This window comes from Dipodomys spectabilis, unplaced genomic scaffold, assembly GCF_019054845.1.
Source record: "Dipodomys spectabilis isolate Male_0828 unplaced genomic scaffold, ASM1905484v1 ptg000137l, whole genome shotgun sequence".
NCBI classification, from domain to species: Eukaryota; Metazoa; Chordata; class Mammalia; order Rodentia; family Heteromyidae; genus Dipodomys; species Dipodomys spectabilis.
The window spans coordinates 7518726-7546391 of NW_024870814.1; the positions used below are offsets into that span (position 1 = coordinate 7518726).

The 27666-nt window shown below is 38.7% G+C and overlaps 1 protein-coding gene across 5 annotated transcripts in view; it reads left to right on the forward strand.

Moving 5' to 3' along the window:
* Positions 1-27666, forward strand: part of Rmnd5a (required for meiotic nuclear division 5 homolog A) — a 58537-nt gene that overhangs the window by 9654 nt on the left and 21217 nt on the right. For all 5 annotated transcript variants that reach the window (XM_042690374.1, XM_042690376.1, XM_042690377.1 and 2 more), the window contains exons 2-4: positions 10031-10173; positions 24026-24160; positions 25117-25217. In XM_042690374.1, coding sequence (XP_042546308.1) covers positions 10031-10173; positions 24026-24160; positions 25117-25217 — 379 coding nt within the window. The remainder of the gene's footprint in view (positions 1-10030; positions 10174-24025; positions 24161-25116; positions 25218-27666) is intronic.

Sequence of the window (27666 nt, forward strand, 5' to 3'; positions counted from 1 at the left end):
TTCTTTTAAAAGAAACATTATACATGGCCCTGGACTTCCAGGAACTTGGAAGCTGTTTAAGAAGATGTGCCTCCAGTTGTGGAATAGTGAGTAGTTGGCCCTCTGTATAAATGAATTCTTATGTATTTGTGGGTCTGTGTCATTGTGGTTCCCTCCAATGTTCGATTGAAAATATCTGTGGGGGAAAAATTACATCTGTATTGAACATGCTAATTACATTTATAATGTTTTGAGTATTAGAAATAATCTAAGATGAGTTAATGTATGGGAGAGGATGAGTGTAGGTTATATGCGTATATTTTGCCAATTTATATGGACTTGAGAGACCACAGATTTAGGTATCCGATAAGGGGTCTTGAGTTGATACAAGTTTGAGCCCTTAGTCTGCCAGTTGACTGGTTCTGCAGACTTGTTTAGCTTGTTTTTCTTTCAGGAAATTGATAGGTAACACATGTAAATGAGTTACGGGAATGAAGTGCATAATAGGTATGAACTGTCTTTGAAATCTTTAGAAGAAGGTGTATTTATTATTTATAAGGTTTGTGCCTTTAAGCGGTAAGCACTGTTTTTTTTTTTTTTTTGTCTTTCTATTCTGCTCATGTCTTTTTTAAAATATATTTTTATTGTGAAAATACTGTACAGAGGGGTTACAATTACATGGGTAAGATAATGAGCACATTTCTTATCAAGCATTTTGTAGCCTCCTGCTTTGTTTCCCCTTCCCATCCCTTCCCATCCTCCCCCCATACCCCCCCCCCCCACCAAAGTTGTAAAGTTCGTTTTCCACATAACGACTTGTACATCTCATTGTTGCAATGGGTCCTCCTGTATCCCTGTTTTAACAATTTGTTTTTTCCCTCCCCCTCCACATATACCAATATCATATATAGTGAGAGCAGGGGTTGTACCATGGGGGAGGGACATACAAGGCAACAAAGACATAATCTTATAAATATGTTAGAAACAATCTCATGAAAGATATCTCTTTTTTTTTTGATCAGTCGTGGGGCTTGAGCTCTAGGCCTGGGAGCTGTCCCTGAACAATTCAGCTCACGGCTCATGCTCTACCACTTGAGGTTAGGCACTGTTTTACTTAAGATAATTTGGTTGTAGTTAGGTGTCCTTATTACTGATTTGTGATAAATATTATCCTATGCTCAAAATATTATCCTATGGTCAGTGGTTGGTTTAACATTGTAAAGAATATTGGAAAGATTAAGAAACAGAGTCCTCAAAGAACTTAAGGTAGTTGGAAAAACCAGGTGAACCTCTGAAAGAGGACTAACCAAGGCCATATAACCAGAAATTTAAAAAACAACCTTAGAAACAACTGCAGTGGGGAGTATTATTTCAGTCAAAATTCAGGTCAGCTAGTCAGTAGTTACTAATAGCTCATTGTGGTGGGAATAGGTTAAATCTTGAAATTATAAATGACACGCTTGTAAGAACTTTGTATCTAATTAGGTCCAGATTTGAATCAAATGAGGTATGACCTTTTAGCAAACACAAATATATAGGTCAAATGCTGAGTGAGTAGCACAGCAAACCAGAAGGGATAGTTTTGGGATAGAAGAGACTTCCTACTTCTAGGAAGTGGTTTTTCTTTTCTTTTTTTTTTTTTTTTTTGTGGGAGAGGGGGAGGTTACTATGAATTGAATTCATGATTTTGAGCATGCCAGACATGCTGTCTTCCATTAAGCTACCCTCCCCCCCCCCTCAGCCCCATGGGAGAAGTTTAATAGCAGAGTTTGAAGGTAGATAGTAGGAAGAGGAAATGGAGTGTCAGGAGAGGAGGATGGCAAAAGGAAAGGTGTAGAGGAATGACATGGTGGAGGGGGCACCATGTTGAGGGGAAATGGGGTAAAAGCATTACTACTAAATTGGAAACAGGATACCAGGGTAAGGGAGACAGAAATCTGATTGGTGTAGGATAGGGACAGATAGAGAGGGCTTAGGCCTGTTGTCTTGGAGACCCCTTGTCCAACAGTGGTTGCATTGGAGTTGAGAGTGAGGTTTTCCTAGAGGCCAGAAAACAAGTTAAGTATATGCCTACATCTGATGGAGTAGAGGATTGTCTTTGGGTTTGACTTTTGAAGCAGTTGAGTAGACTCTCTGAAAATGAGACTATTTTTAAAACATGTGCCTACATCTGCAAGTGTGCCTTCATAACGATTTCTCTCTCTGCAGTTCTTTCCTCGTGGACTTTGAAGCCTTTCCTTCCTTATGGCAGTGATTGGGTCAAAAGCACTATTAGTCTCTACCATGCAATTTAGCTCTTAAGTATACAATTTCTTGTTTTCTTTTTCTTTTTTCCTCATGCTTGGTTTTGAGACACAAGAAGATTGTGATCTGATGCAATGATCTTTAATAACTCTAAATCAGAACACCCATGTGTGAATCTACTGCTTTGTTCTGAAAGGTCAGAGCTTGAATGCCAAATACCACGCTTGCTTTTACTTTGCAGATTATCCCAAAAGTTTAGTTTGTTTTCAGTAGGTACCTCATCTAGAAAAAAAGATGAATGAATTCTTTTTGTTTCTTTTCCTTCCTCTGAGTAAGTCTGTTGAGCAGCTGCTATGTGCAAAGTTAGCTCTTAAGAAGCCTAGTCTTAGTGGGCCACAGTTGCTACTTCTGACCATGTGAAATAGTTCTTTTCATGTTTCAAAGGTTTCTATTTGAAAATTTGAGTGTTTTGCATATGTGTATCTTGTGTCCTGTAACATTGCTCGATTATTCTAGAGAGCATGTATGTACACCTGTGTGTGTGTGTGTGTGTGTGTGTGTGTACATAAAGATTCCTTGGGGGGCTGGGAAGGTGGCTCAGTGGTAGAGCACTTGCCTTGCATGCTCGAGGCCCTGGGTTTGATTCCTCAGCACCACATAAGAAAAAAGCCGGAAGTGGCGATGTGGCTGAAGTGGTAGAGTGCTAGCCTTGAGCTGAAGAGCTGAGGGACAGCACCCAGGCCCAGAGTTCAGGCCCCACGACCGGAACAACAAAAAAAAAAGATTCCTTGGGCCAGGCGCTGGTGGCTCACGCCTGTAATCCTAGCTACTCAGGAGGCTGAGATCTGAGGATCGCGGTTCAAAGCCAGCCCGGGCAGGAGAGACTGTAAGACTCCTATCTCCAATAAAGCCACCAGAAAACCGGAAGTGGCACTGTAGCTCAAGTGGTAGAGCACTCGCCTTGAGCTGAAGAGCTGAGGGACAGTGCCCAGGCCCAGAGTTCAAGCCACAAGACCAATCAAAAAAAAAGATTCCTTGGGATTTTTACTTAGACATTGCTAGTTTCATTGCAAATGGGAACAATGATGCTATTGGATGATGGACAGGAAACATTCTTTAAGACAATGTGGGATCTGCAAACTGCTGTATATGAAAAGGCTGGCAGGGTTTCTGTTTATTATTATTGTTATTATTATTATTTTTGAACTCAGGGAATCACACTTGTTAGGTAGGCATTCTATACTTGAGCCACATCCCCAGCTCCTTATGGCTGGAAGTTTTCAAGGGTATTGGTAATACCAGTTTCCAGTTCTGACTTTGAAATTAAGATTATGTAATTTATTGTGTTTATATTTATGTTATTTTTATGTTTATAATTCATTATTTTTATATTTGTTTATATCTGTAAAGTTAGTGAATTATATTCGTTAGTGAATGAATGGTGGAACATATCTATAGCCCCAGCATGTAATGCCTGTAATTCCAGGGAGGTGGATGCAGGAAGATTGTGATTTTGAGATCAGTCTGAACCCCAGAACAAAACTTACTGAATGCCTAGCATGTACCAGTTACCATGCATTGTAGAGTAATTTCCTTATCTTTGACTAATTTTGTGGGAGTAAAGCTAGCTATTTAAGTGAGGCGTCAGTGGCTCGCACCTGGAATCCTAGCTACACAGGAAACGGAAATCTGAAAATCATGGTTCAGAGCCAGCCTGGGCAGCAAAGTCTGTGAGACTCTTTTCTCCAATTAATCACCAAAAAAGCCAGAAAGGAGCTGTGGCTCAAGTGGTACAATGCTAGCCTTGAGCAAAAAAGCTCAAGGACAGCACCTCCCCACCCCCTTTCCTGACCCCAAGTTCAAACCCCAGTACTGGCACAAAAATAAATAAATAAAAATTAAAATGACTTTAAAATCCTGATCAGTAAGCAGGGTGCAGTAGAACTAAACACTTTTCCAATATACTGTTTGTGAAACTAGTGAACATAAATCCTGAAATGCCTAGGCAGGCAAGTCCGGGGGCATCTTGAAGGCTTAGTTAGACTTACAAAAACAGTTTAGGTTAACTCCATTCTGTCTAGTTTGTCTGTTTGTTTGTTTGTTTATTTTGTGTCTGGTCGTGGGGCCTGAACTCTGGGCCTGGGCGCTGTCCCTCAGCTCTTAAGCTCAAGGCCAGCGCTCTACCACTTGAGCCACAGCGCCACTCCCGGCTTTTTTCTTTTTGCTTATGTGGTGCTGAGGAATCGAACCCAGGGCCTCATGCATGCAAGGCAAGAGCTCTACCACTGAGCCACCTTCCCAGCCCCATTCTGTTTAGTTTAATGTGGTAAATGTTTGGTTTGGAAGGTGAACATTATTATCACAGTTTCTAAGACTATCATACAATTAAAAGGTGTTGGTAGAATAAAGTACTCTTCTATCACATTGGAAGAAAAACAGATAATTGTAAATTGTACAGATCATATATGTTGATTCTTTGGGTTTAGCATGTTAATTTGTTATTTTTATACTTGATTAATTAAGTCATAATGAAAGTGACTGTGTAATGTGCTGTGTCTGCCAGTGATGCTGTACATATGATACATGCCTATGAGACCACGGTCTAACATCACATCAAATGACAAAGTGGCCACTCTTGGGGCCAGCCTGCATCTTTATGGTAAAGGTGACTGTTAGGTCATTCCCCTGCTTGAAGGGGAAGTGAATCTAAATTTATTTCACAGAAAACCTCTCTTAGAAGCAGTTTGTGCTTTTATAGAAAGGTCAAAAGAAAATTAAAACTTTCCCATTAGAACCTAGAAGTTGGGTTTCATGTCATTCTGGTCATTTTTAGTGAGTTTTCAAACCTGTGTTTACCTTTGGCTGCTTTCCATTGAATCCATTAAAATGCATTAGTGAAATCCTTTTCTCTGAAGAGGCTTTCTCAGGGTTCTCTTTCAGGTTACTCCATTATACTTCTTTCTCTTGTGCTTTCCAGATACAGTCATGTGTTGCTGAACAACAAGGACACATTTTGAGAAATGCACCTTTGGCAAATTCATTGCTGTGTAAACATTGTACATACAAATCTAATGGTATAGCTTCTTACACACCTGAGCTGTGTGCTGTGGTATATACTGTTATGTATAGGGAGCTTGCTACTTCATGTAAAACATGACTGTCCCTTATAGAAACTTCTTCCTTGGAGAATTCTCAGTGTTAATAGAGTAGAAGTTGAAACCAGAGAAAATTATAGATGGAGGTGATAGCAACACTATATTCCAGATATCTAAGCTACTCGTAGTTGAAAATGTCAGTTGGTTTCCAGGTTGATGAATGGAAATTTGGTTTGGAAATTCCAAATGACCCCTTTTTTCCTGCTTGGATCCTGCTTTTTTGTTCTTTAAACCTTTATAGTAGAAACAAATGCATCTGGGTACCTAGAAGTTACAGCTTGCTTTCTCTAAAAGTTTTTTTTTTCCTTCTTTTTTACTGGGACATAATTTGCATACAAGTAATTCATCTTTTTAGATTGTATAATCCAGTGATTTCTTACTATATTCACAGAGTTGTGCGCCCGTATTCATGACCTAATTCCAGAACATCTTTTCACTTCCAAAAAGAACTCCATATACATTTATAACTGTAACTCATTGTCTATTTCATCTCCCTCCATTCCCAGTTTCTGCCAGCCATTAATAACTTACGGCTCTGTGGATTTGCCTATCCTAGAGATTTTATATAAATAGAATCACACAATAGGTAGCTTTTTGTTTCTGGGTTACTTGCCGTTAATGTAAAGTTTTCAAGACTTTTTTATGTTGTCTTATGTTTTAGCACTTCATTTTTTAACTAAGTAATCTATCATGTTTATACCACACTTTGTTTTCCCACTGATCAGTTAATTTGTGTTGGTTTTATTTGGCTGTTATGACTAATGCTAACCATTAGTATACAGGTATTGTGTGTTTTTATTTCTCTTGTCTATATAGATGGAAGTAGAATTCCTGGGTCATATGGAAGCTATAAACTGAGGAATGCCACATTATTTTCTATTCTTCAAAATCTTGGTAGCGTCGTGTTTTTATTATAGCCATGTTTGTGGGTATGAAGAATACCTCACTGTAGTTTGTATTTCTGTGTGTGTGTGTGGGGGGGGGGGGTATTTGGGGTTTGAACTCAGGACCTTGTACTTGGGCCAGTCTGGACACATTTTAATTATTTGTCTGCTTGTGCTTTTGGTGTTACATATAAGAAATTTAAGGTCAATAATGCATCTGTTTTCTTACTAAAATTGGTAGTTTTTATATTTAGGTCTTTATTCCATTCCAACCTAATTTTTTGTACATGATGTGATTCTTTTCCTGTGACTGTCTTATCACCATTGGTTGAGTATGGAGTGTGTGTTTGTGTGTGTGTGTGTGTTTGTGTGTGTACACACGTACGTACGTGCACATATGCTGGTACTGGTGTTTGAACTTAGGGCCTGAGTACTTTCCTTTAGCTTTTTTGCTCAAAGCTGGTGTTCTACCACTTGCGACACAATGCCACTTTTCAGTGGTTTATTAGAGATAAGAGTAACACAAACTTTCTTGCTTGGGCTGGCTTTGAACTGCACTCCTAAGTAGCTAGCATTACAGCCACCAGTGCCCAGCTTGAATATGGTTTTGTGAATTGCTCTTTGCCCTTGCTTTCATACATAAATTCTCCTGTGTGGTGCACATTTGTGAAGTGTGCAGTTTGTAAACCCTTGCCTTCCCTTTGGAACTTGATGTTTGGTTGAGACTGATGATTGCATATATACATGAAATTAAGTGGTGTATAATTAAGTGCTAGAGGAACGGTGGGGAGAAGGAAATTTCCAGGGATTGAGCAGCGGTGGTCAGTGTGGACAAAGAGCTTCATAGATGAGGTAAGGCCCCTTAGGTTATTATTCACTGCTGTGTTGTTGGTTCTAAAGGATGTATGGAATATATGGAATATCTTTGAAGAAAAAAAAATGTACAATGTTTTTGAAATACTATCTCATCGTTCAGTCTAAATAATTTTGCTAGAAGTTGGGAGCATTTGATTTAAACTTGGTGTGATTATACTTAGTGACTTGAGTATTTTCCAGTGTGACCACCCTGTATTGGATTGGGTACCTTATGAAGACCACTTCTGCTTGCTGATTGTTTTTCCCCCTTACTTTTTGCAGTGGTTGTCTTAGACCCAGACTTGGTGGGTCAGAGTCCTTTTAGCCCTCATTTTTTTCCCCTTGAGACTTTAGAGAAACGATCATTCTCATGGCACTGATGGATTTCCATGTTTTAAATCTGGTGGCCAAATCTCAGTTCACATCTTCTTGACTGAGTAACGTGTTTAGTTTTTTTCCCCTCCACAATGCCATTTTCTTGTTTCCCAAATCCTGTTCTCAAGGCCTTGATTATCTTCAGTCACTACTTTAGTAGCTCCTTTTCTAGCTCCACTTCATCTTGCCCTTCTACCACTTCTCTGTGTCCTCTGGTGAGTTCATGTAGTCTCAGCTTTATGAGTAATATAGATGTTGTGACTCATAAATTTTCATCACCAACCCTGACGTTGCTCTTGCTCTCCACATTTGTATATCCAACAGACTCACAGATTCTGAGGTGAGAATTTTGTCTCTTTCTAGCCCTTCAGATCTGCTCAGCTTTTAGTCTATTTCATCTTTTTTATTTCATTGCAATACTGGAGATTGAACTCAGGATCTCGCACATGTAAGGCATGAACTCTGCCACTAAACTATAATTTTGGCTCTTTTGTTATTTATTTTTGAAATCAAGTCGGGCCACTTTTGCCCATGCTGGCCTCAAATTTGTAATCTTTCTGCCTCTACCACCTGAGGATCTGGTATTACAGGTGTGTACCACTGTACTGGGCTTCTTTTTCATCTTAATTGGAGAAAATTTCATCCTTGTAGTTGACTCAGATTATAAACCTTAGAGACAGCTGTGAGTCCTTCTTTTCCTTATAGCCAGGCAGGTAATTTTAGGCTGAACTGTGATTAGCTGTAATCTGGGTTGCTGTCATGGCATCCTAACTTACCTTCTTTTGTTCTTGCAATTCTGTCCTCAGTATGAATTACCATATTAAAACCTTATGTCAGCCTATATGCTTTGTCTGCTCAGTTCTTTGCAACCTTTTACTCAAAAGCAAAAACCTTTATAGAGCCAAAAAGACCCTGCAAAACTAGGATGCCATTGCCTCCTGGACCTTTTCTCCTGCTGTTTTCCTTTGCCAGAAATCTCTAGACACATTGGTCTATTTGCATAGTCTAGGTATACTTCAGAAATAGAGATATTCCTCCCCTCTTCCAACCCATAATCTCCCTCTTCCTGTTTCTGAAAACAGCCTTAGTTGGTAGCCCAGGCTGCTAACCTTGAACTTGTAATCCTTGTGAGCCCTGAGGTTTCAGACATTTTGCCCCAACATGCCCAGCTGTAAATAGAGTTTTTGTTCCTTCATCTTCACTCTTCCTTTCCCTGCTCTTCAGAGAGCCACATGACTCTGCTTCACAACTTCTAAGTACACTCATGTCATTGACTCAGTGAGAACTTCTGTCTGTCCATACTGTGCTTTATGGTAATTGGGTCCCCTGTGTCTTTTTTTTTCTCTCCTGCCCCCAGTTGCATGTATCTTTGGTCATACTTCATAATTTGCTTATCTGTTGTGTGCTTTATGTCTTGTAGTAGGAGTGAAATTCTAGGGCAGGGATTCTTGGGCTTATTCATTCTTGAATTCCTTTGGCCTACATCTGTTAAATCAGAAACTTTCTTCTGGTGTTCCTGATGTAAGTTAACGTGTGAGAATCTATGCTGCATAATACTTGGTAGGATTTCAGAAAACAAGCCTGTTGCTTTCGGTGAGGATATATGGTTTTAAGTATATGAAAATAACCTAACTTGATTTGTCTTCTCTTTCTCTTCCTTCTCTTACTTTGTTTTTCTTGCTAGAGAGAACTGAAGTTTAGAGGTAACCCAGGGGATGTAACTATAATTCAATGGATTTATCAAGAGTCCGAGTCCCCAAGACCACTCTTAGGGTTTTGGTGACTCACTAGAGGGCTTTTTACCACTCAGCCTATACTCATACTTTGGGGCTGAAATTTACTACAGCAAAAGAAAAAAAAAACGGTTAACACCAGTAGGGCAAAGTCCAGGAAGCCAAGAGAAAGCTTCCAGGTGTCCTTTCCTAGTGGAGTCAAACAGGACTACAGCAACAAGTTGGGCAAGTATAAAAGAATGTTGAGATTCTTACTAGAAATGTAGCGCCCTGTTTTTGTTTTTTAAATTGATGCTGGTCATTAAAATTACAGATTCATAGGAGGAAAGCTACATTGTACAACACAGTGAGCCATTCTTACCATGCAGGGAGACATTCCTCCTTTTGCAGGTAGGACTCCGGGTAAGATAGCAGCCTCTGGCCTCCTGCATTAACATCTTCGCATCTAAAGAGATGTGTTTTTTCCTAGGCTTTTTTTATTTGGGACATAAGGTATACCTAAACTCTTTGAGTTGAATAGGTGTGTTTATTAACTTATTTTCTCAAAAGATAACACTGCCATGGTATTATTCAAAGTCTGTGCTTCTTTCTGTTATAATACTAAAGTGGTTTGTCTTATAGGAATTCTTTGACTTCTAAAAGTAAAGATATTTTTCTTATTCACGAGAAAAGTAATGTATGATAGTGGCCCTCTGCTTCAAAGCAATATTGATTTTTTTTTCTTCTGTCCTTGTTTCAAAGGTCTGTTTGACATTTGTCATTTTTGGGTATGCTTTAGTGAGTAACCAGTTTTTTTTTTTAATAGGCCAAGATGCTGAATTATCAGGGACTCTTTCGCTTGTTTTGACTCAGTGCTGTAGAAGAATAAAGGATACTGTTCAGAAATTAGCCTCAGACCACAAAGACATCCACAGCAGTGTGTCTCGGGTTGGAAAAGCCATTGATAAGGTAAGGAATTGAAGGAGGCTTTAGCACCCTCCTTCAGACAGAACTTTGATAACCTTAATGCTCCCCAGGTATCTTATCCTTTCATCTTTGCATTTGGTAACATTTACAGATCTAACTAAAGTTCCAGTTGCTATTATTTAAGAAACAAAAACAGAACCTCCTTTTATAGCTTTGTTGTTTATCCATTTGTTTGTATGACGAAGGCCCTGGTGAATAAAGTTCCTGAGAAATTTGAACTCAGTATGTGGGAGTTTGTTGATAGGAGTACATTGCTCTGTTTCCTGAGTAATTCCCTGGCTCAGGCTCTGTCTCTGTTATGGGCTGACTGGAATAACACCCTTTTATCTGTCTCTCCTGCCTCACCCTCTCTTGCTTCGGGGGCATACTGGTGCTTTTCTTCAGCTTTTTGCCTTCTGGGTTGAGTGAGTAAATTGGTTGCTAACCAGCCTGGTCAATTACTTCTTTTGAGTAATTTTTTTTTTTGTGACATTTCATGAATAAACAATCTTTGGCTTAGTGGATGACTCACAGCAGTTACTATTTTTAGCACTGGGCTGGTTTCACCCTTGAAGTTCATAGTCCTATTAAGAGTCTTAAGATGGGGGCTAGGAAGGTGGCTTAGCGGTAGAGTGCTTGCCCCTCATGTATGAGGCCCTGGGTTCAATTGCTCAGCACCACATAAATAGAACAGACTGGAAGTGGCACTGTGGCTCCAGTGGTAAGTGTTACAGTACTAGCCTTGAGCTGAAGAGCTCAAGGCTAGCACTCAGGCCTAGAGTTCAAGCCCCATGACTACCCCCCCCCCCCCCAAAAAAAAAAAAAAAAGGAGTAAGAGGAGTAGCCATACTATCTGATATAGCTGAGCACTTCAGCCAGATGGGAAGATTTTTAACTGGTCTGTGTATTTCTGTTCACACATTTAAAACTTCTGGAGGGTAGAGCTCTTTGTAGCAAAGACATCTTGTAAATACGCCTGTAAGTTGCTTAGTCTATATGTACAATAATGATGGCTGTAACAATAACACAGGCTCCTTGAGTCTAGAGATGGATTCATCTAACTCATGAGTGTGCCCCATTGTTAGGAATTAGTCTTTGGGCAATAATACTGAAAGGCTGTGTAAGACAGAACTGCTTCTGAGATGTTGTTCTCTGATGTGGTACAACAGAAGTCCTAGTGTCAAAGACTTGAGACATGTTTGGTGCCCCTACAGAAGTTTTAGTGGCCTTTCACAGAACTGTTATCACTCCCATAGTGGTCTGAGGGCTTTGACCCTGAGGGAAAGGTGATGGAATAGTGTTGGCAGCAGCAGGGTTCCAGCCATGTTATTGGATCAGTAATGGTAGTCACCAGCAAAGACTAAGAAGGCAATAAATATTCTCTGACATAAGTTTGAGGTTGTAGAACCTGTTTGATAATTCCAAGGAAGCAAATACAGCTTTGGAAGTAGGGTTGGCATCAAACCTGTTTAGGGCTGTGGCATTGGAAGTCTTTGGTTGGTACCTGAAGTGGTGGTTGGTGTGTATTAACTTAAGGACTATGGAGAAAACAGTTGGGGCCCCTGAGGTCATCTTAAATCACTTGTCCTTAAGTTTCTCTAGGACAAGTAATTATTGGTGATGTTGAAGAAGCTTCAGATTTTAGTGGTTCACTGTGACTTTTAAGGCACCTTGGTAATTCTCATGGCTTAAAGTACTGAAAGAATTGCAGGGGAGGGTCTTCAGGACATTCTCTTGCCCTCCAGGCTAGTTGGTTATATGATAGAGATTCATCTTCTGGACAGCAGAGCCAGAAGGTGCCCTGACAGAACTAATGCTTCTAAGGTAGCTAATCAGAGTCAATCTTCAAAGAGATCCTAGATTTTTGGATCTACTTGCTGATAGTAGGAGAAGCTGTTTCCCCATCAGAACTTAAAACTTGTGAATATAGGCTTCTTGCTTACATGAAGGATTTTTTTTTTTTTTTTGCCGGTCATGGGGCCTGAACTCTGGGTTTGGGTGCTGTCCCTCAGCTCTTCAGCTCAAAGCTAGTGCTCTACCACTGGAGCCACAGCGCCACTTCCGGCTTTTTCTGTTTATATGGTGCTGAGGAATCAAACCCAGGGCCTCATGCTTGCAAGGCATGCACTCTACTGCCGAGCTACCTTCCCAGCCCCTACATGAAGGATTCTGTGTAGACTGTTGTTATGTAAGATTCCATTCATTGACTTTTAAGTTGTCCCTCTTAATTTGAGCCTGAACAATTTGTGTAAGCTCTGGGGCAGCTTGTTGTAAAAGCTAGTGTTTTCATGAATTAGTGGTGAGCAAACAGGATAAGGCTGAAGCCATCATGACTCCAGGCTTGGTAGGTACCATAACAAATAAACTGGAATGCTATCCAGCCTGGGAGTACCATTTACAAGATAAAGGTCAGAAAAGCCAGTGTCTCTTGTGAGCAGGCTGTCTTTTGGTGCTTATTTTTAAAAATATACTAATCATAACCAGACTAAAATAAAAATGACTTTGGTTAGGCCCTGTGTTTGACCAGGACAGGAAGTGCCGAGTATATAATTTCTATAGGTTCAAAGGGAAAGGACTTGAAACAGCATAAGAATAATGGAAGATGTGGTCCTTCCTCCTAAAAGGCCAGTTGATCAGTTATCACAAGAGGTGTGTGTACATTAAACCCAGGAAGTTGAGTTTGTAAGTCATATTCATGTTTACATTTCATGCCTTCCTTTCTCAGAAGACCCCTGGGGGTTGGTTATTTTACTCTTTCTGTAGGCAAGAACATTGCCTACATTGGGGAACTTAGATCACAGTTAGAGTAAATGGTCCACTTATTCCTAAAGCCAATGTTATTTGTAGGGTGCATTTCAGTGTGCTTAGGACATACTCATCGTGAGCAGATGATGTTGAATGAGAAACTAGTAAAAATTTGACCTACGTTATTCCTTTATGTTTCATAACTTCTTGTTTATTAAATCTCTAGTTACTTTATAAAAATTTAAGTAGAAGTTTGTGCTCTTAACTAAGACGTTTTCTAGTTTTTAATTATTGTGAACATAAAGAGATGCTGATGATTTCTGCTTTAATGTTTTTGACCTAGAACCTCATAGCCCAGATTGGTCTGGAGTTTGCTACGTAGCCAGGCTGGCTTCAGGCTAGAAATCCTCTTGCCTTTGTTTCCTCAGTTACCATCCTCCAAGTATCAGAGTCTTGACTAGCTAGTTTTACAGGTGTGAGCCACTGATGGTCAGATTGATCTTATTTTAAATATAAATAAATGAACATTTGTTCATGCCAGATGCCAGTGGCTCACTCCTGTCAGTTTAGTTACTTGAGAGGCTGAAATCCAAGAACTGACGTTTGAAGCCAGCTTAGGCAGACAAATCCTTTACTTTTATCAAGTTGGAAATGGAGTTGTGGCCCAAGTGGTAGAACACCAGACATGAGCACAAGGCCCTGATTCAAACCCCAATACTGGCTCAAAAAAAGATTGCTTACCTCTAGATTCTTTAATATGTGTGTTGAGTTGAGTTTGTTTTGTTTTAGGGTTGGGTTTTTCTTGATTTGGTTTTTTATTTTTATAAAAACAATTGTGTTGGGCTATTTTTAATTTACCCTCACACTTTTAGAAAATCTAGAATTCTGGCATGTTAGGGCATTTTATTCAGTGTTTTGTTTAGTTACTTCACTTTTTTTTTTTGCCAGTCATGAGTATCTGAACTCTAGGCCTGGGCCCTGTCCCTCAACTCTTCAGCTCAAGGCTAGCACTCTACCACTTGAGCCACAGCGCCACTTCTGGCTTTTTGTGCTTATGTGGTGCTGAGGAATTGAACCCAGGGCCTCATGCATGTGAGGCAAACACTCTGTCACTGAGCTACCTTCCCAACCCTTACTTCACTTTTTTAATGTTGATCTTTCTTTTTCTTCTTTCGTCTCTTGTGTGTGTATGTGTTAGTACTAGGTCTTGAACTCAGGGCTTCGAGCTCTGGCTCAGCTTTTTTGGTCATGGTTGGCACTCTACTACATTATTCTACCACTTTATGCCTCCAGTTGTGGCTTTTTTGCTGATTAATTGGATTTGCTTGCCCTTGCTGGTTTTGAACTGAGATCTTAAGACATCAGCTTCCCAAAAAGCTAGGATTAGGTAGGAGCCACTCTCACTTGGTTTTTAATTGATTTCTTTCTTTTTCTTATTTTAAGTTTTATTATTAAGTAGTTATGCAAAGAGGTTATAATTCTACAAGTAAGATTATAAGTACAGTGTGTCTTGACCTGTATCACCCCTTTCTTCATTCTTCCTCATTATTCTACTTCCCATCCCTATCCTCAGAATACATAGTATAATTTTTTACATAATGTACATTGATTATAACTGCATTTGTGTGATTACTGGCTTAGACTTCCAGGTATGTATATATGTGGAAAAATAAATAAAATGCTTAAAATCTACTGTATAGTTAAAAGCTGAAAATATAGTGTATGTACTTTACAGGATTGCAGACTAATAATGTAGATGTGCCTTTTGTGCACATAAAATAACAGGAAAGGTTTTGCGGTAACATGAAATAAATTTCATGGAAATTTTAAAGTATTTCTGTGCTGTTAAAGGAAGTTAGGAAATTCAATATGACTTGGGAGAAAAGGTAAGATTTAGAGGGAAGAAAACATTATGGTGTGAGTTTTCTGTGGTAAATAGTACAAAACATCTAGTAACTACTTGTGGATTCTGTTACAGACTTAAGGACTGACTTGATTCTGGTGGCTTCCTTTCCCAGAAATAGGGCTGATCAGACAAATTGGGGAAAGACAAATGGAGGAAAGCCTAGTGAGTATGTGTTTGACCCAGAAGGAGATGTTGGAGATTATCTGGGCCCCCTTCTGAAGGAGAAAATGAGGAGTTGTTAGGCCTAGGGAGATGGTAGCTATCACTCAATATTGACCAGTGTTTCAGATTCTGAACTATGTGATTACGGATGTTTATGATGCTGGCACATTATTTCCATTTTACATACAAAGAAACCAAGGCACAGAGATATTAAATAATATATCCCAGGTGGATAGTTGGTGAGCAGTGGATAAGTTTGAAAATCATTTCCTCTGACAGTTTTTTTTTTTAAATCTTAAAGTAGTTGTACAAAGGAGTTAAGGAGTTAACCATTCACTTATTAGAAGATCAAAGGAGGCCGAGGCAGGGCTGGTAATGTTGAAAGAGAAATAATGGTTGAAAAAGCTTAACTAAACTGATCATCTGCCACTAGGTGGAATAGATACAATGATGAAACGAATGCTGACCATATGAAAGAATGAATGGAGTAATGATATAAAATATGAAATATCAACTATTTTAGCAAAGCTTATGGTGAGCAGCTCTGAACTACCGTTTATGTAAATATGACTGTGTAAGAAGAGAAAAAAAAGAATAATGTCCCATAGTTCTTTTAAATAGTAGTCTTAGAGTAGGTAAATTTAGATATATATGAACTCTAAAACTTGGTTATTATGTCACAGGTAAATCCTTGTATAGTAGAAGAATATTAGTATTAGGAGAGGATAAAAAACATTCAGCATGCTGAGGCAGGAGGATTGTAAATTTGAGGCCAGCTAGGACTACATAGCAAGAACTTGACTCAACAAAAATAAATACAAGAAAGACTAGATAATTCACTCTAATGAAGAAGAAAGCGAACTGAAATGAGTTCTGAAATATAGACACAAGTTGGTACATTCTTTTCATAACTTTAGTTATGAAGCCAGCACAAATGGCCCCTGTCTGAAATCCTAAGCTACTCATAAGGCTGAGATCTAAGGATTGCAGTTTGAAGCCAGCCAGGGCAGGAAAGTCTGTAAGACTTTTATCCTTACCCACCAAAAAGCAGGAAGTGGAGCTGTGGCTCAAGTGGTAGAGTGGGGCCCTGAGTTCAAGCCTCAGGAGAGTAAAGTAAAAATAGTGAAATGAGCTACGTAACTTGAGTGTAGAGATGGGAGGAAAAAATGGGGAAAATGAAGGAAGGGGTGACATTGACCAAGAAGCATTGTACTCATAACCCGAACACCCCTTTGTACAGCTATTTGATAATAATAATTAATAGTGATAAACCAGGAATGGATTCCCTAAGAATAATATATTAAGCTACCTCTTATTTCAAAGACACAGTGATCTAAGAATATGTATTAGATTGTGTCTAAACTTTTACAAGGCATTTAATGAAATGTCAAGAAGGAAGACTGTGCTTTTTAAATTATATTGTTTAGGGATTGAGAGGATGGCTCAAGTGGTAGAGTGGTAGCCAAGCAAGCTTGAGGCCCCGAGTTCAAACCCTAGTACTTGTAAACAGATAGATGGATATATGGATGGATGGTTAAATAGAGAAATAGATAAATTTAAAAATAATATATAGATTAATAATAAATAGCAAAATAAAAATTAATAAAACAGATAATATAAGGTATACATATATAAAGTATAAATATATAAATATAAATTATATATGTATATGTATATATATATAATATATAAATAAAAATAGATAAATAGTGTCATAGTAAGAGCTGCTATTGTCCTAATCCTCCACCCCCTCCTTTTGGGCTACATACAATACATGTTTTGAAAATGAACCTGACTTAAAGAGGTGTGGTCATAGGTGTGCTTGCATGGTAGTAGGCATCCCAAGGTCCTTCCCCAGGTTGATTTTTAGAACTCTAAGGAAGAGGGCTAGGAATAAATATGTGAGCTGAGAGCAGTTAGTAGCCTTGGAAAGAATCTGGTGTGAGGTGGGAAACAAAGCCCACAGCCCAGAGAAGAGGAGGGAGCATCACAGAGACTCAGTTATCCTCATGCCCACTTCTTTACATCTGTTTGCTTTTACAAAAAGAGCCTTCTGTTTGTTCAAACCAAGTATCTGGATTCATTCCAGCAGCTAGGTGCTCTCTGTGACACTTACTCAAACTGCATCAGCTCATGCATGCAATAATACTGGTTCTGCCCTTTTCAGTCTGAAGATCAGTCTAAGGGGAAGATGAGTGAAATTCTACTCTATCCACCCTGTCTTATTTCAGCATTGGCTTTAGGCTCAGCTGTTTTTTTGTTTGTTTGTTTTCTTACTGCTACTGTAACAAACTGAATGAAGCTATCGTATTTAACTGGTAAAGATTCATTGGATTACAGTGTAGGTCCCAGAGGAAAGTCTGAGTTTTCACATTTGGTTCAGGGTCAGAGAGTCCCAATGGGGCAGAAGGAGCCCGTCTTCATCGGAGCAAGAAGGTGAACCATTGTGTGCACTTCAAATCGGGTTAGGCTGATAGGAAGAGAAGACCCTACCCAGTAAGCTGTGCACACCCATCCAACCTGTTATATTTAAGCGATTTTGTTAAATTAAGGAAGATGTTTTTAATATTTTTGTTAATACTTTTTATACTTGTCTTTTATTTTCTAATCATTCTTTTCATTGTAGCATCAGAGGATTTGGAAGCAGGGTCTGCCTTAGCTTTAGTGACTGTCTATTAGATATTTACTGTTGGGTAGATGTCAGAGAGTTTCATGCATACTATTTAAATGAACCTTCATTGACCATTGAAAAGTGGAGATTATTGTCTCGATGTAGGTGGGAAAACTGAGACTTGGCATAACTTGCCCGAGGTCACGGAGCTAGAAAACAAGTGGAAGAATTGGGATGAAAATTCAGATTTGAAGACTTCAAGAAACTTTTCCCAATTATGTATCTTGAGAGAAATAATTCATAGAGACCTAAGTAGATCTGTTCTATGGATGAGTTTTGTACTTCTAGAATGCTGAGATATGGATACTTATCATCTTTGAGGGTAAAGTAGGCACTTAACTGAACAGCTGTGATCTGTTCAGATAAGGAGGCAGTGGGTGCAGTAGACTGACCTGAGAAGAAAGATGGGTCAGCTAATAGCTGGGGAATAAGATGCAGTGTGACAGAAGGGGAGGTTATAGAACATTTTCAGGACTTTAGAAGCTCAGCAGAGTGACACATTGCTTCCCTTTGTTCATAATCAGTGTGTGTCTACCTTTCTCAACTTTGAAAACCAAAGTGTAGGAGGGAATATGTACCATCTTAAAAAGGTCATATTTAAAAACACTTTACACAATACTGATGATGCTACACTGCTCTGTGTATTTCCTGGCTTATGGTTTGTAAAGCGTTGCTGTCTGGTATATGCCTAACTGGATTATTTCATCATAGGGCAGGTGCTTTACTGAGTAATGCCAAAGTTTTCCCCAAGGAGTTTATTCCAGTTCACAGGTCTCCCAAACACCTATGACAGTCTGTCTCCTCATTTCTCAGCCACACATTGGAATTACGACTTTATAATCCATTAAAGTTAAGCAGATTGGTGTGAAATCATGTAGTTGTACTGATTTTGCCTTTCTTTAATAATCTTTGAGACTGTACATCTTGCAGTTGTCCATTAGGATTGCTCCTGCCTGTGAATTTCATATTCTTCTGTCCATTGTTTAGATTTTGTTAATAGGTTGCTTTCAAACTGTGCTGAATAATAAATAATCTTTTGTGGGTTGTATGTGAAAAGCTGTCTTTTCCCAGTCTCAAGGAAACAAAAATTCAGGTCTGTCTGCTCTGCTAAGTATCCTTTTATAGTCTGCCTCTCTTAGCTAAACCAGATTAACCGGATGCATAGAAGGAAAACGAATTAATGGTAGGTGCAGCAGTAACATGTTGCACACATATACCAGTTTTTCTCCAAAGATAGTGGGAGTTTAAAGAAACTTATTAATGACTATTTAGAGAGTTATCACTTGGAATTTAAAATGCCGAGTTTTACCTGTAGTGTAACTACTGACTACCAAATATTTATAATTTTGTGAAGTATATTTTACAGATGGATCAGTGTTTGGTATTGAATGATGAAAGCCGGTCCTTAAAGTCTGACTGATTTGTAGGCATCGTTTGTGATATGGTCATGGAGATTGGGTGCTCTGTTACAGCTTCATGATCATGTTTTTCTGAAGTTACTCACTCCTCTTCTGTCTCAGTCTCCAGATCTAGTGTGTCCTGGGTTTTTTCTAGACAAACCTCTCGAGGGAGCATACTTTACATGTATGCTTATTCTCTTTGGCTCTTGTTTGAATTCTTCCTCCCTACTTAAAGAATATTGTGCCAAGCTTCTCTGTATAAAAAATATGAAAGGAAAAAATGTAGTAAAGGAGAAGATGCTAATAATAGACAGGTATTTCTCTTCATTAGTTACCGCTTGGCTGCTTTGTAATGCTGCTGATTTCTTGCACAGCCATGTAAATGAGTTTGGTCACCTAGCAACAGAGGCTGGAACTGATGCCAGCTGTGATGTAATAGTAAGAACCTGTGGTTAAAACAAAGGGAGTTTGATGTTGTGTTGCATTATAATCTTAGCTTTCATTTTTTTTACTACATATGACCAAAATCTAAACAATCTCAGTGGTATCGCCTGGAAAATCAGAATGATATAAGGGATTAGCTCAGGCAAATATAGTGCTTCTACACGTTTATTTTCCAAGACTCAAGTTGCAGGGCTCCAGTGTGGTTAGAAATATTCCTACTGTAAGGAGTGTCTGATTTTTTTTTTTTTTTTGGTCTTTTTCTTAGTTCAAGACAGTGATACGAGCTCTGTACCTGTGGCTGCTTTTGCTCATTGGCTAGTGTTCTATCAACTGAGCCACCCCTCCAACTCCACCCTGGGTTCTTTTTTTTTTTTTTTTTTTCGGCTGGTTCCTAGGGTTTGAACTCAAACTGGGCATTGTCCTTGAGTTTCTTTTTGCTCAAGGCTAACACTACCATTTGAGCCACACCTCTACTTCTGGATTTTTCTGCGATTAATTAGAGATAAGAGAATCTCATGGACTTTTCTGCCTTGTCTGGCTTCAAACTGCAATCCTCAGATCCCAGCCACCTGAGTAGCTAGCATTACAGGCATGAGACACCAGTGCTGCTGCTTTATCTTATCCATATAGTAGAGACCATAGTAAGTGGGCATCCTTGTAAAAGTTTTTAATCAAACCCAGAGGATATTGTTTAAGTAATTAGACATTTTTATTAATGTTTTTTAGGCGTTCAGAGTTTACTCTGGGCTTTTGTATACTAAGGAAATTGAATTTTTTTCTTCGATACTAACTATGGCAGGTATAAAAATTCTGATACGTGTTTCTAGATAAAATTGTTTTAGGAAGCATATCTTTCAAAGTTGTTCTTTCCTACAGAATAGGTACCTGAAAAGTTTGTTGGAGTTTGATGAGATTAAAGGGATAAGTATCAAATGAATAAATAGAAACCCAAAGGATTTTGGGGGAAAATACAAGTTAAATTGGTGAGAGACATATCTTAATTGGTCTTAGTGATTTTGTAGCATGCACATACTCATTTAGAGACAGATTCCTGAGTTTATAATAAGTTGTGTTATCTTCAGATAGCCATTCTCTTATTATTTAAAAGTGGCCTTTTGTGGGTGCAAATATGAGAGAGTCCATCACCTTCAGGGCCAGAAGAGAAACAAAGTACCACCACTACAGTGTTGTCGTTACCATAGGAAGCATAGAGATGTAATAACTTGCTTAGAATGTACTGATGAACTACTACAAAATTAGATGTCAGACAGAAGCTGATAGCAGAAATGAAACTGAGACTTTATACAAGCATTTCTGATTCTTTGGTATACAGGGAATAATCATGTATTCAGTATGTGCATGAACACTATTTTAGCTTTTAGATACTTTGTGTGTAATGTTTCCATTGTTTTAAGGTAAACCCTAGGGCAAGAAAGATTATCTGTAACAAGAAGATAAATAAAAATCATGATTCTGGGCTAGAGATGGGATTCAAGTGGTAGAATACTTGCCTAACAGCTCAAAGTCCTGAATATACAGTATGGCCAAAATAGATCCTCTGGCAAATTCTTTTATCTAACTGATTCTAAATCTTGATATGTTTAATGTAGGCCGTTAGCTAAAAACAGTGGAGAGCTGCTGCTCCTCCTCCCCTTCCTCTTTTTCCTCCTCCTCCTCCTCTTCTTCCTTTCTCCTCTTCCTCCTCTTCTTCTTCCTCTTCCTCCTCCTCCCCCCTTCTTTTTAAGTAGTCTTATAAATTCCACAAATTAGGTTATATCATCTCTCTTCCATCGTTCTTAATCAATGTCATTTCTTCCATTGTTCATTTTCCTCCTCTCATCCCTAATCTTAAATTATGTAGCTCAACTTTTACATAATGTATGTTGAGTATAATGATTGCATTTGCTAACCCTTCCTTCCTCCATTTGTGTTTCTCCTCACCCCCCCCCCCAAACAAACAAACAAATATGTTTCTACCTCCTGGTAGATAGCTCTTTTGGGAGGCACTGGTCCTAGGGTTTGAACTCAGTGCCTGGATACTCTCCCTTAGCTTTTTTGTTCAAAGCTACCACTTGGGTCACAGCTCTACTTCCAGCTGTTTCGTGGTTAATTTGAGAAAGAGTCTCATGGACTTTCCTGCCTATAGCTGGCTTCAAACTATGACCCTCATCTCTCAGCCTCCTGTGTAGCTAGGATTACAGGTGTGAGTTAGCAGCACCCAGCTTAAATAGCTCTTTATTAGGAAGAAAAATGTGCTTAATTTTGGAGGACTACTCCTGGAGTTTGTAAATAGTAGGTTACTTGTGATTGCTATTGCAGGTTAATTATTACCTGTTCTGAATGCTCTATAAATAATCTCATATTTCTTAAAGTGTATTTAAGCAAGGGTTACTAGGATTGTAATTTTGGTTATATTTAAATGATCTTGTCAAATTGAGTTTATATGCTTTCAGAAAATTAAGTGCTATGCTAGCATTTTATTAAGGGATAATGCCTATAAAAAAATAAAAGACAGAGCAAATTGGCCAGAGAAGACTTTCAGACTATGATATAGGTGTATGATTTCTCCTCCGGCATTTTTTTTTTTTGCCAGTGGTACTGGGATTTGAACTTAAGGCTTCACACTTGCTAGCAGGTGCTCTACTACTAGAGCCATGTCCCCAGCCCTCCTCCTCCAATCTTGATATTTCAACTTTCCTTGTATCATTTTCTTTTGACGGAAGAACTAATTTAGGAATTCTCTTTAACCAAATCTGCCAGTAATAAATCCTCCATCTACGAATGTCTTTGTTTCATCTTTGTTTTGGCCATTCTAGAGTTTGAACCTAGGGACTCTCTTGCTGGGCAAGCACTCTGCCACACCCCTTATCTGTTTGCCTTTTTAGGTTTTTTTTTTTGTTGTTGTTGTTGGTTGTAGGTCTTGACCTCTGGGCCTGGGCGCTGTCCCTCAGCTCTTTAGTTCAAGGCAAGCACTCTGCCACGTGAGCCACAGAATCACTCCCGGTTTTCTAGTGGTTAATTGGAGATAAGAGTCTCTCAGACTTTCCTGCCTGGTTTTGAATCGTGATCCTCAGATCTCAGCCTCCTGAGTAGCTAGGATTATAGGCGTCTTCCTATATTTTTTAGGTAGGGTCTCCTGTTCATGCCTGGGCATGGCCTCTCACCAGAATCTTATATACCGCCTTCTGTGTAACTAGGGCCATAGGCATTCACCACTATGCCCAGTTTATTGGTTGAACTAGGATCTCACCAACTTTTTGCCCAGATTTGCCCCAAACCATGTTCCTCCAAATCTCTTCCTTCTGATTAGCTGAAATTATAAGTAGGAAGGTGTAGAATTTTGGGAATACTGTTCTTTTCCTTTGGTACTTGGAAAAATGTTCTATATGTTTATGGACCCCGTCATTTCTGATGAGAAATCTGCATTCCCTGGAATCATAGTACCCCTGTTTTTGTTTGCCATTAGTTTCCAGAAATTTGATTTGAGGTGTTTTCTGTACTGCACGTTTTCCTCTCCTTTGGTTCTCTTTGGAGAGGATGTTTGTTCTCCAGTTTTTGGGGCTCTGTTAATTTCTTCTTAATATTTTTTTCTGTTCAGATTGGATAATTTCCATTGATCTTCATTAGCTTCTTGCGTTCCTGCTTTCATTCTGATTTTGAGTCTATCCAGTGAGTTCTGTAGTTGATGATTCCAGCACCTGTGTCATTTTCGTTATACCCGGAACATGTTGACTATTATGCTGTACTACTCTGGGTCTAGGTCTTGTTTAAATTCTGTATAGAATGTTTTTTTTTTTTTTCACTTTTTTTCTTCCTCCTCCTCCTCCCCCCTTCCCGCCCTCCTCCTGTTCCTCCTCTTCTTCTTCCTCTTCCTCTACCTTCTTCTTCCTCCTTTTTTTATTTTAGTAGGCAGTTGACCTGGTTGAACGCAGGCTATAAGTATGAGCCATCTTTTCTGGGTTATAATTTTAGTGTCAATTTCAAATTTATCTCGTATGCCCAAGACAAATCCAGTTACCAGAATGCCTTAGTTTCCTATTAATAGTTTATAGTATGTTGTTTACTGTCAGACCCATGCCTATATGGCTTAAGAATTAGCTTTTACCCCAGGAGACCATGAACTGCTTTCTTCATTATCAGACTGTCATTGTGGTCCAGCTCTATGACCTCATCACCCAGTGCTGTCGCCAGTCTCAGTACCATGGTTGTTGGGATGGGCTATGGATTATTTAGCAGGTCTATGATAATGGATATGTTTTATAGCCTTTCCCCCCATGATTTTACAGGGCATTACTGCATACTTAATAAAAATAATGCTACAGTATAATGCTTAGTTTATTTATCTGCGTTCTCACAGTAATCCACAAATGAAGCAATGTAAAAATTCCTTTCTGTTATATTCTGTAAGTAATGAGAATTGGGTACTTTCTGGGGATGAATCAGTAAAATGTTAACCATTCTGAATTCTATTAGATGAGGTTAAAAATAATCTAGTCATGATCTCCACCCTGCCTTCCTTTTTTCCAGAATTTTGATTCTGACATTAGCAGTGTAGGAATAGATGGCTGCTGGCAGGCAGACAGCCAAAGGCTTCTCAATGAGGTGATGGTGGAACACTTCTTTCGACAAGGCATGCTGGATGTGGCCGAGGAGCTCTGCCAGGTAACCCTACCAACTGGGAGATGTGAGAAAGAAACAGTGGAATCCTTTGGAGCTTGCATTATTTTCATGGGGCTTTGAATCTTCTGTTAGCTATAGATAGATGCTTAATATTTTAATTAACAAGGATGACCTCATTATACACAGAAACATTTTTTCAGTTGTTAAAAAATTATAGTCCTAAAACTTAAGCAGTGAAAATTGCAGTCATAAGACTCTACTGAATTTGTTCTTTTCTTTCTTATTTTTTTGCCCAAAACGTTGGTCCAAGGTCATGAATCCAGGGTATCAAAAGTGATACTATCTCTATTTCCTCTTTTGATAGGAAAGTTCATAATATGGCAGAGAAGAGGAAAAGGACAAAAAGCATTGTTTTTATTGGATTTTCTGTTTAAGAAAATCACTTAAAGCCCTAATCTAAGCATTTAGTATTTTAAACAATTTCAATCAACGATAATTTGGATCTTTCTTTGAACCTTTTGGGATTCTGTGGGTGCTCATATAAATCTTGCACTGAATTATACTCTTACGGATCAAGTTTGTTTTCAAGTAAAGACACACAAAGTTTTTCTTGCATAGAAATAGAGTAGTAAGAAAGGTCTAGTGTATGTAATAGTTCTACAGCATGAGCTTTGAGGGACCTGTACTACTTGTGGCTCTGCTATTACTAAGGTGGCCTAGGATAACAGTCTGACCTCCAGCTACAACTTTGTGTCTAGGAAGGGGCAAGAGTACATGCTTACAAAGCCATACATCTTGAAAAGCCATATCAGCTTTACTCCATAGGCATGCATGCTGTGAAAGTTTGGAGAGAAGAATCAATTTCCACCATAGAAATGCATGTTAAAAGGAAATGATCTTTGGTGTTTTGACTCATATTTTATAATCTAGAATACACATTTACAACATTGTGCCTCCACTCTGATTGCTGCTAACAATTTTTTTTCTTTTTCCTTCAGGAATCTGGTCTTTCTGTAGACCCAAGTCAAAAAGAACCATTTGTGGAGTTAAATCGAATATTAGAAGCATTAAAAGTCAGAGTTCTGAGACCTGCTCTAGAGTGAGTTACTGAGCTTTTCTTTTGGATACTTTGAAAGAACTCTGTAAACAAATCTGTATGTGAACAAAATTAAAAATCCATTAGAGATGCTTAGCTCTATCTTACCTGGGATAGACTTCAGAGAAATCAAGGGAGAATTGTTTTTATTTCTTTTGGCCAAGTGAAATGTGGAATGTGCAATATGAGAAAATGGTTAGAGCCTATTTAGCTTATCAGTTGGTCTAAATTGCCATGAGAAAAAGGTTTCCTGTCTCCATGCTATACCACCACTTTGTGTGGACAAGAGACAGGACTGAACCACTGTTGTTCAAGTGCTCCTAGTTTGATATTTGAGCTTCCATATTGTGCTGGGTTCAGTGCTGTCATTCTAAGGAGTGATTTAATGAATGGTTGGAACAAGTAGTGTGTATGAAGAGAGCACATATTGTATAAATGAGCTCTCTTCTGTATGAGTGCAGGCACTTGCAGTGCTAGAGTTTGAACCCAGGGCCTTGTACATTCTAGGCAAGTAAAGGAACTCTGGTCTTAATTACTATAGGTTTTGATGATTCCCTGTGAACTTAGCATCGTAATGAATTACCTGAAATTACTGAATATTCTAGAGCAGGATGGGCACACATTTTAATAGAAAACCAAAGTAATATTTTAGGAATTTTCAGTCTACATAAGGAATCATTCTATGTTTTATTTTACAACCCTTTAAAAATGTAAAAAAATGAAAACTTATTTTTTGCTATCTGTCATATAAAACTGGCAGCTATATTTGGCCTGTGACATAGTTTGCTGAGGATTATAAGAATATTGTTAATAAATAACTTGTAAAAAATAAATAAATAAAAGCTGGATGTTGGTGGCTCATGCCTGTAATTAATCTTAGCTACTCAGAGAGCTAAGGCTCTGGGTTTCAAGCCAGCCTAGAGAAAAGTCTGTAAGACTCTTTATTTCCAACTAACCACTGGCAAAACATCAGAAGTGGAAGTGTGGCTCCAGTGACAGAATGCCAGCCTTGAGTAAAAATGTTAAGGGAAGCTGAGTACCAGTGGTTCATGCCTATAATCCTAGCTATTCAGGAAGTTAAGATCTAAGGATCATGGTTTGAAGTCAGCCTGGGCAGAAAAGTCCCCATGAGACTCTTAGTATAATAAACCACTCAAAAACTGGAAGTAGTGCTGTGGCTCAGGAGGTAGAGCACTAGCCTTCAGCACAAAGAGGCTCAGAGATAGCATCTAGTCCCTGAGTGCAATCCCCACAACTGACCAAAAAAAAAAAAAAAAAAAAAAGCCAAGGGAGAGCTTGAAGCTTGAGGTCCTGAGTTTTAAACCCCAGTACTGGCACAAAAACAGCAACAACAAAAAACACAAAACCCCACAACTTATAAAAAGAGAAGAAACTGGGTTGCGGGTGGCTCATGCCTATAATCATAGTTACTCAGGAGGCTGAGATCTGAGGATCATGGTTTGAAGTCAGCCTAGGCAGGAATGTCTGTGAGACTCTTATCCCAATAAACTACTCAGATAAAGCTGGAAGTGATGCTGTGGCTCAAGTGGTATAGTGCTAGCATTGAGTACAAAGAGTCAGACCCCAGGACTGGCAAAGAGAGAGGGGAGGGGAGAGAGAGAAAGATGAGAAAGCAGTACTGGTTTATGTGGTTTACTGGTTTATGTATATTATGTACATGTCTATTCCATCACAAGTGGTTACATGCTATGCATACTGTCCTGCATCTTACTCTTTTAACTTGAAATGTTGAATACTTATTCCTGTGTCAGAACATATAAACTTCCTCAGTGAGAATGGCTTAAATAACAAAGTTTTGTAGTGGCTATTTCATTTGGGGGTTTGTATCCTAGTTTTACTTAACCATTCCTTGCTGGTAGACATTTGGTCATTTTGAGTCTTTTGCTTTATAAACACTGCAGCAGTGACTAATGATTGAACATCATCTTGATTGTAGCCAAATATATCTGAGCACTGGATCAAGGTTCATTTGAAATGGATTGATTTTTGTCAAAGTTTTCTCTATCAAGTTTGCTCTAAAGTATAGTTCTACCGTAAATATCAAGAGTGATTTTACATTCTTGGTACCATGATTGATTTTCTTAAATCTTTGCAAGTTAGATAGGTGGGTATTGTGGGGAGAATATCCTCTCATATTCAGTGTACATTTATCTGCACTAACTGTGCTCATACCTTCACTCTGGCAACGGTCTAGACCTCCTGCCTAGGGCAATAGTCTTTGACTTTGAGGGCTATCTTTAATGCCTATGGATCGCGAGTGAGATAGGTAACCATTTTTGGCTACCAAATACCATGGTTATCAGTGGTCCTAAAGCGAAGAAAATACTTCTCCAACTCGAGAGCAGTTGTAGCAAATTGTAACATTAATGAATAAAATATACTTTATTAGTGGGAAACAGTTTGGAACATGAATATGGAAAGTAAGCAGATA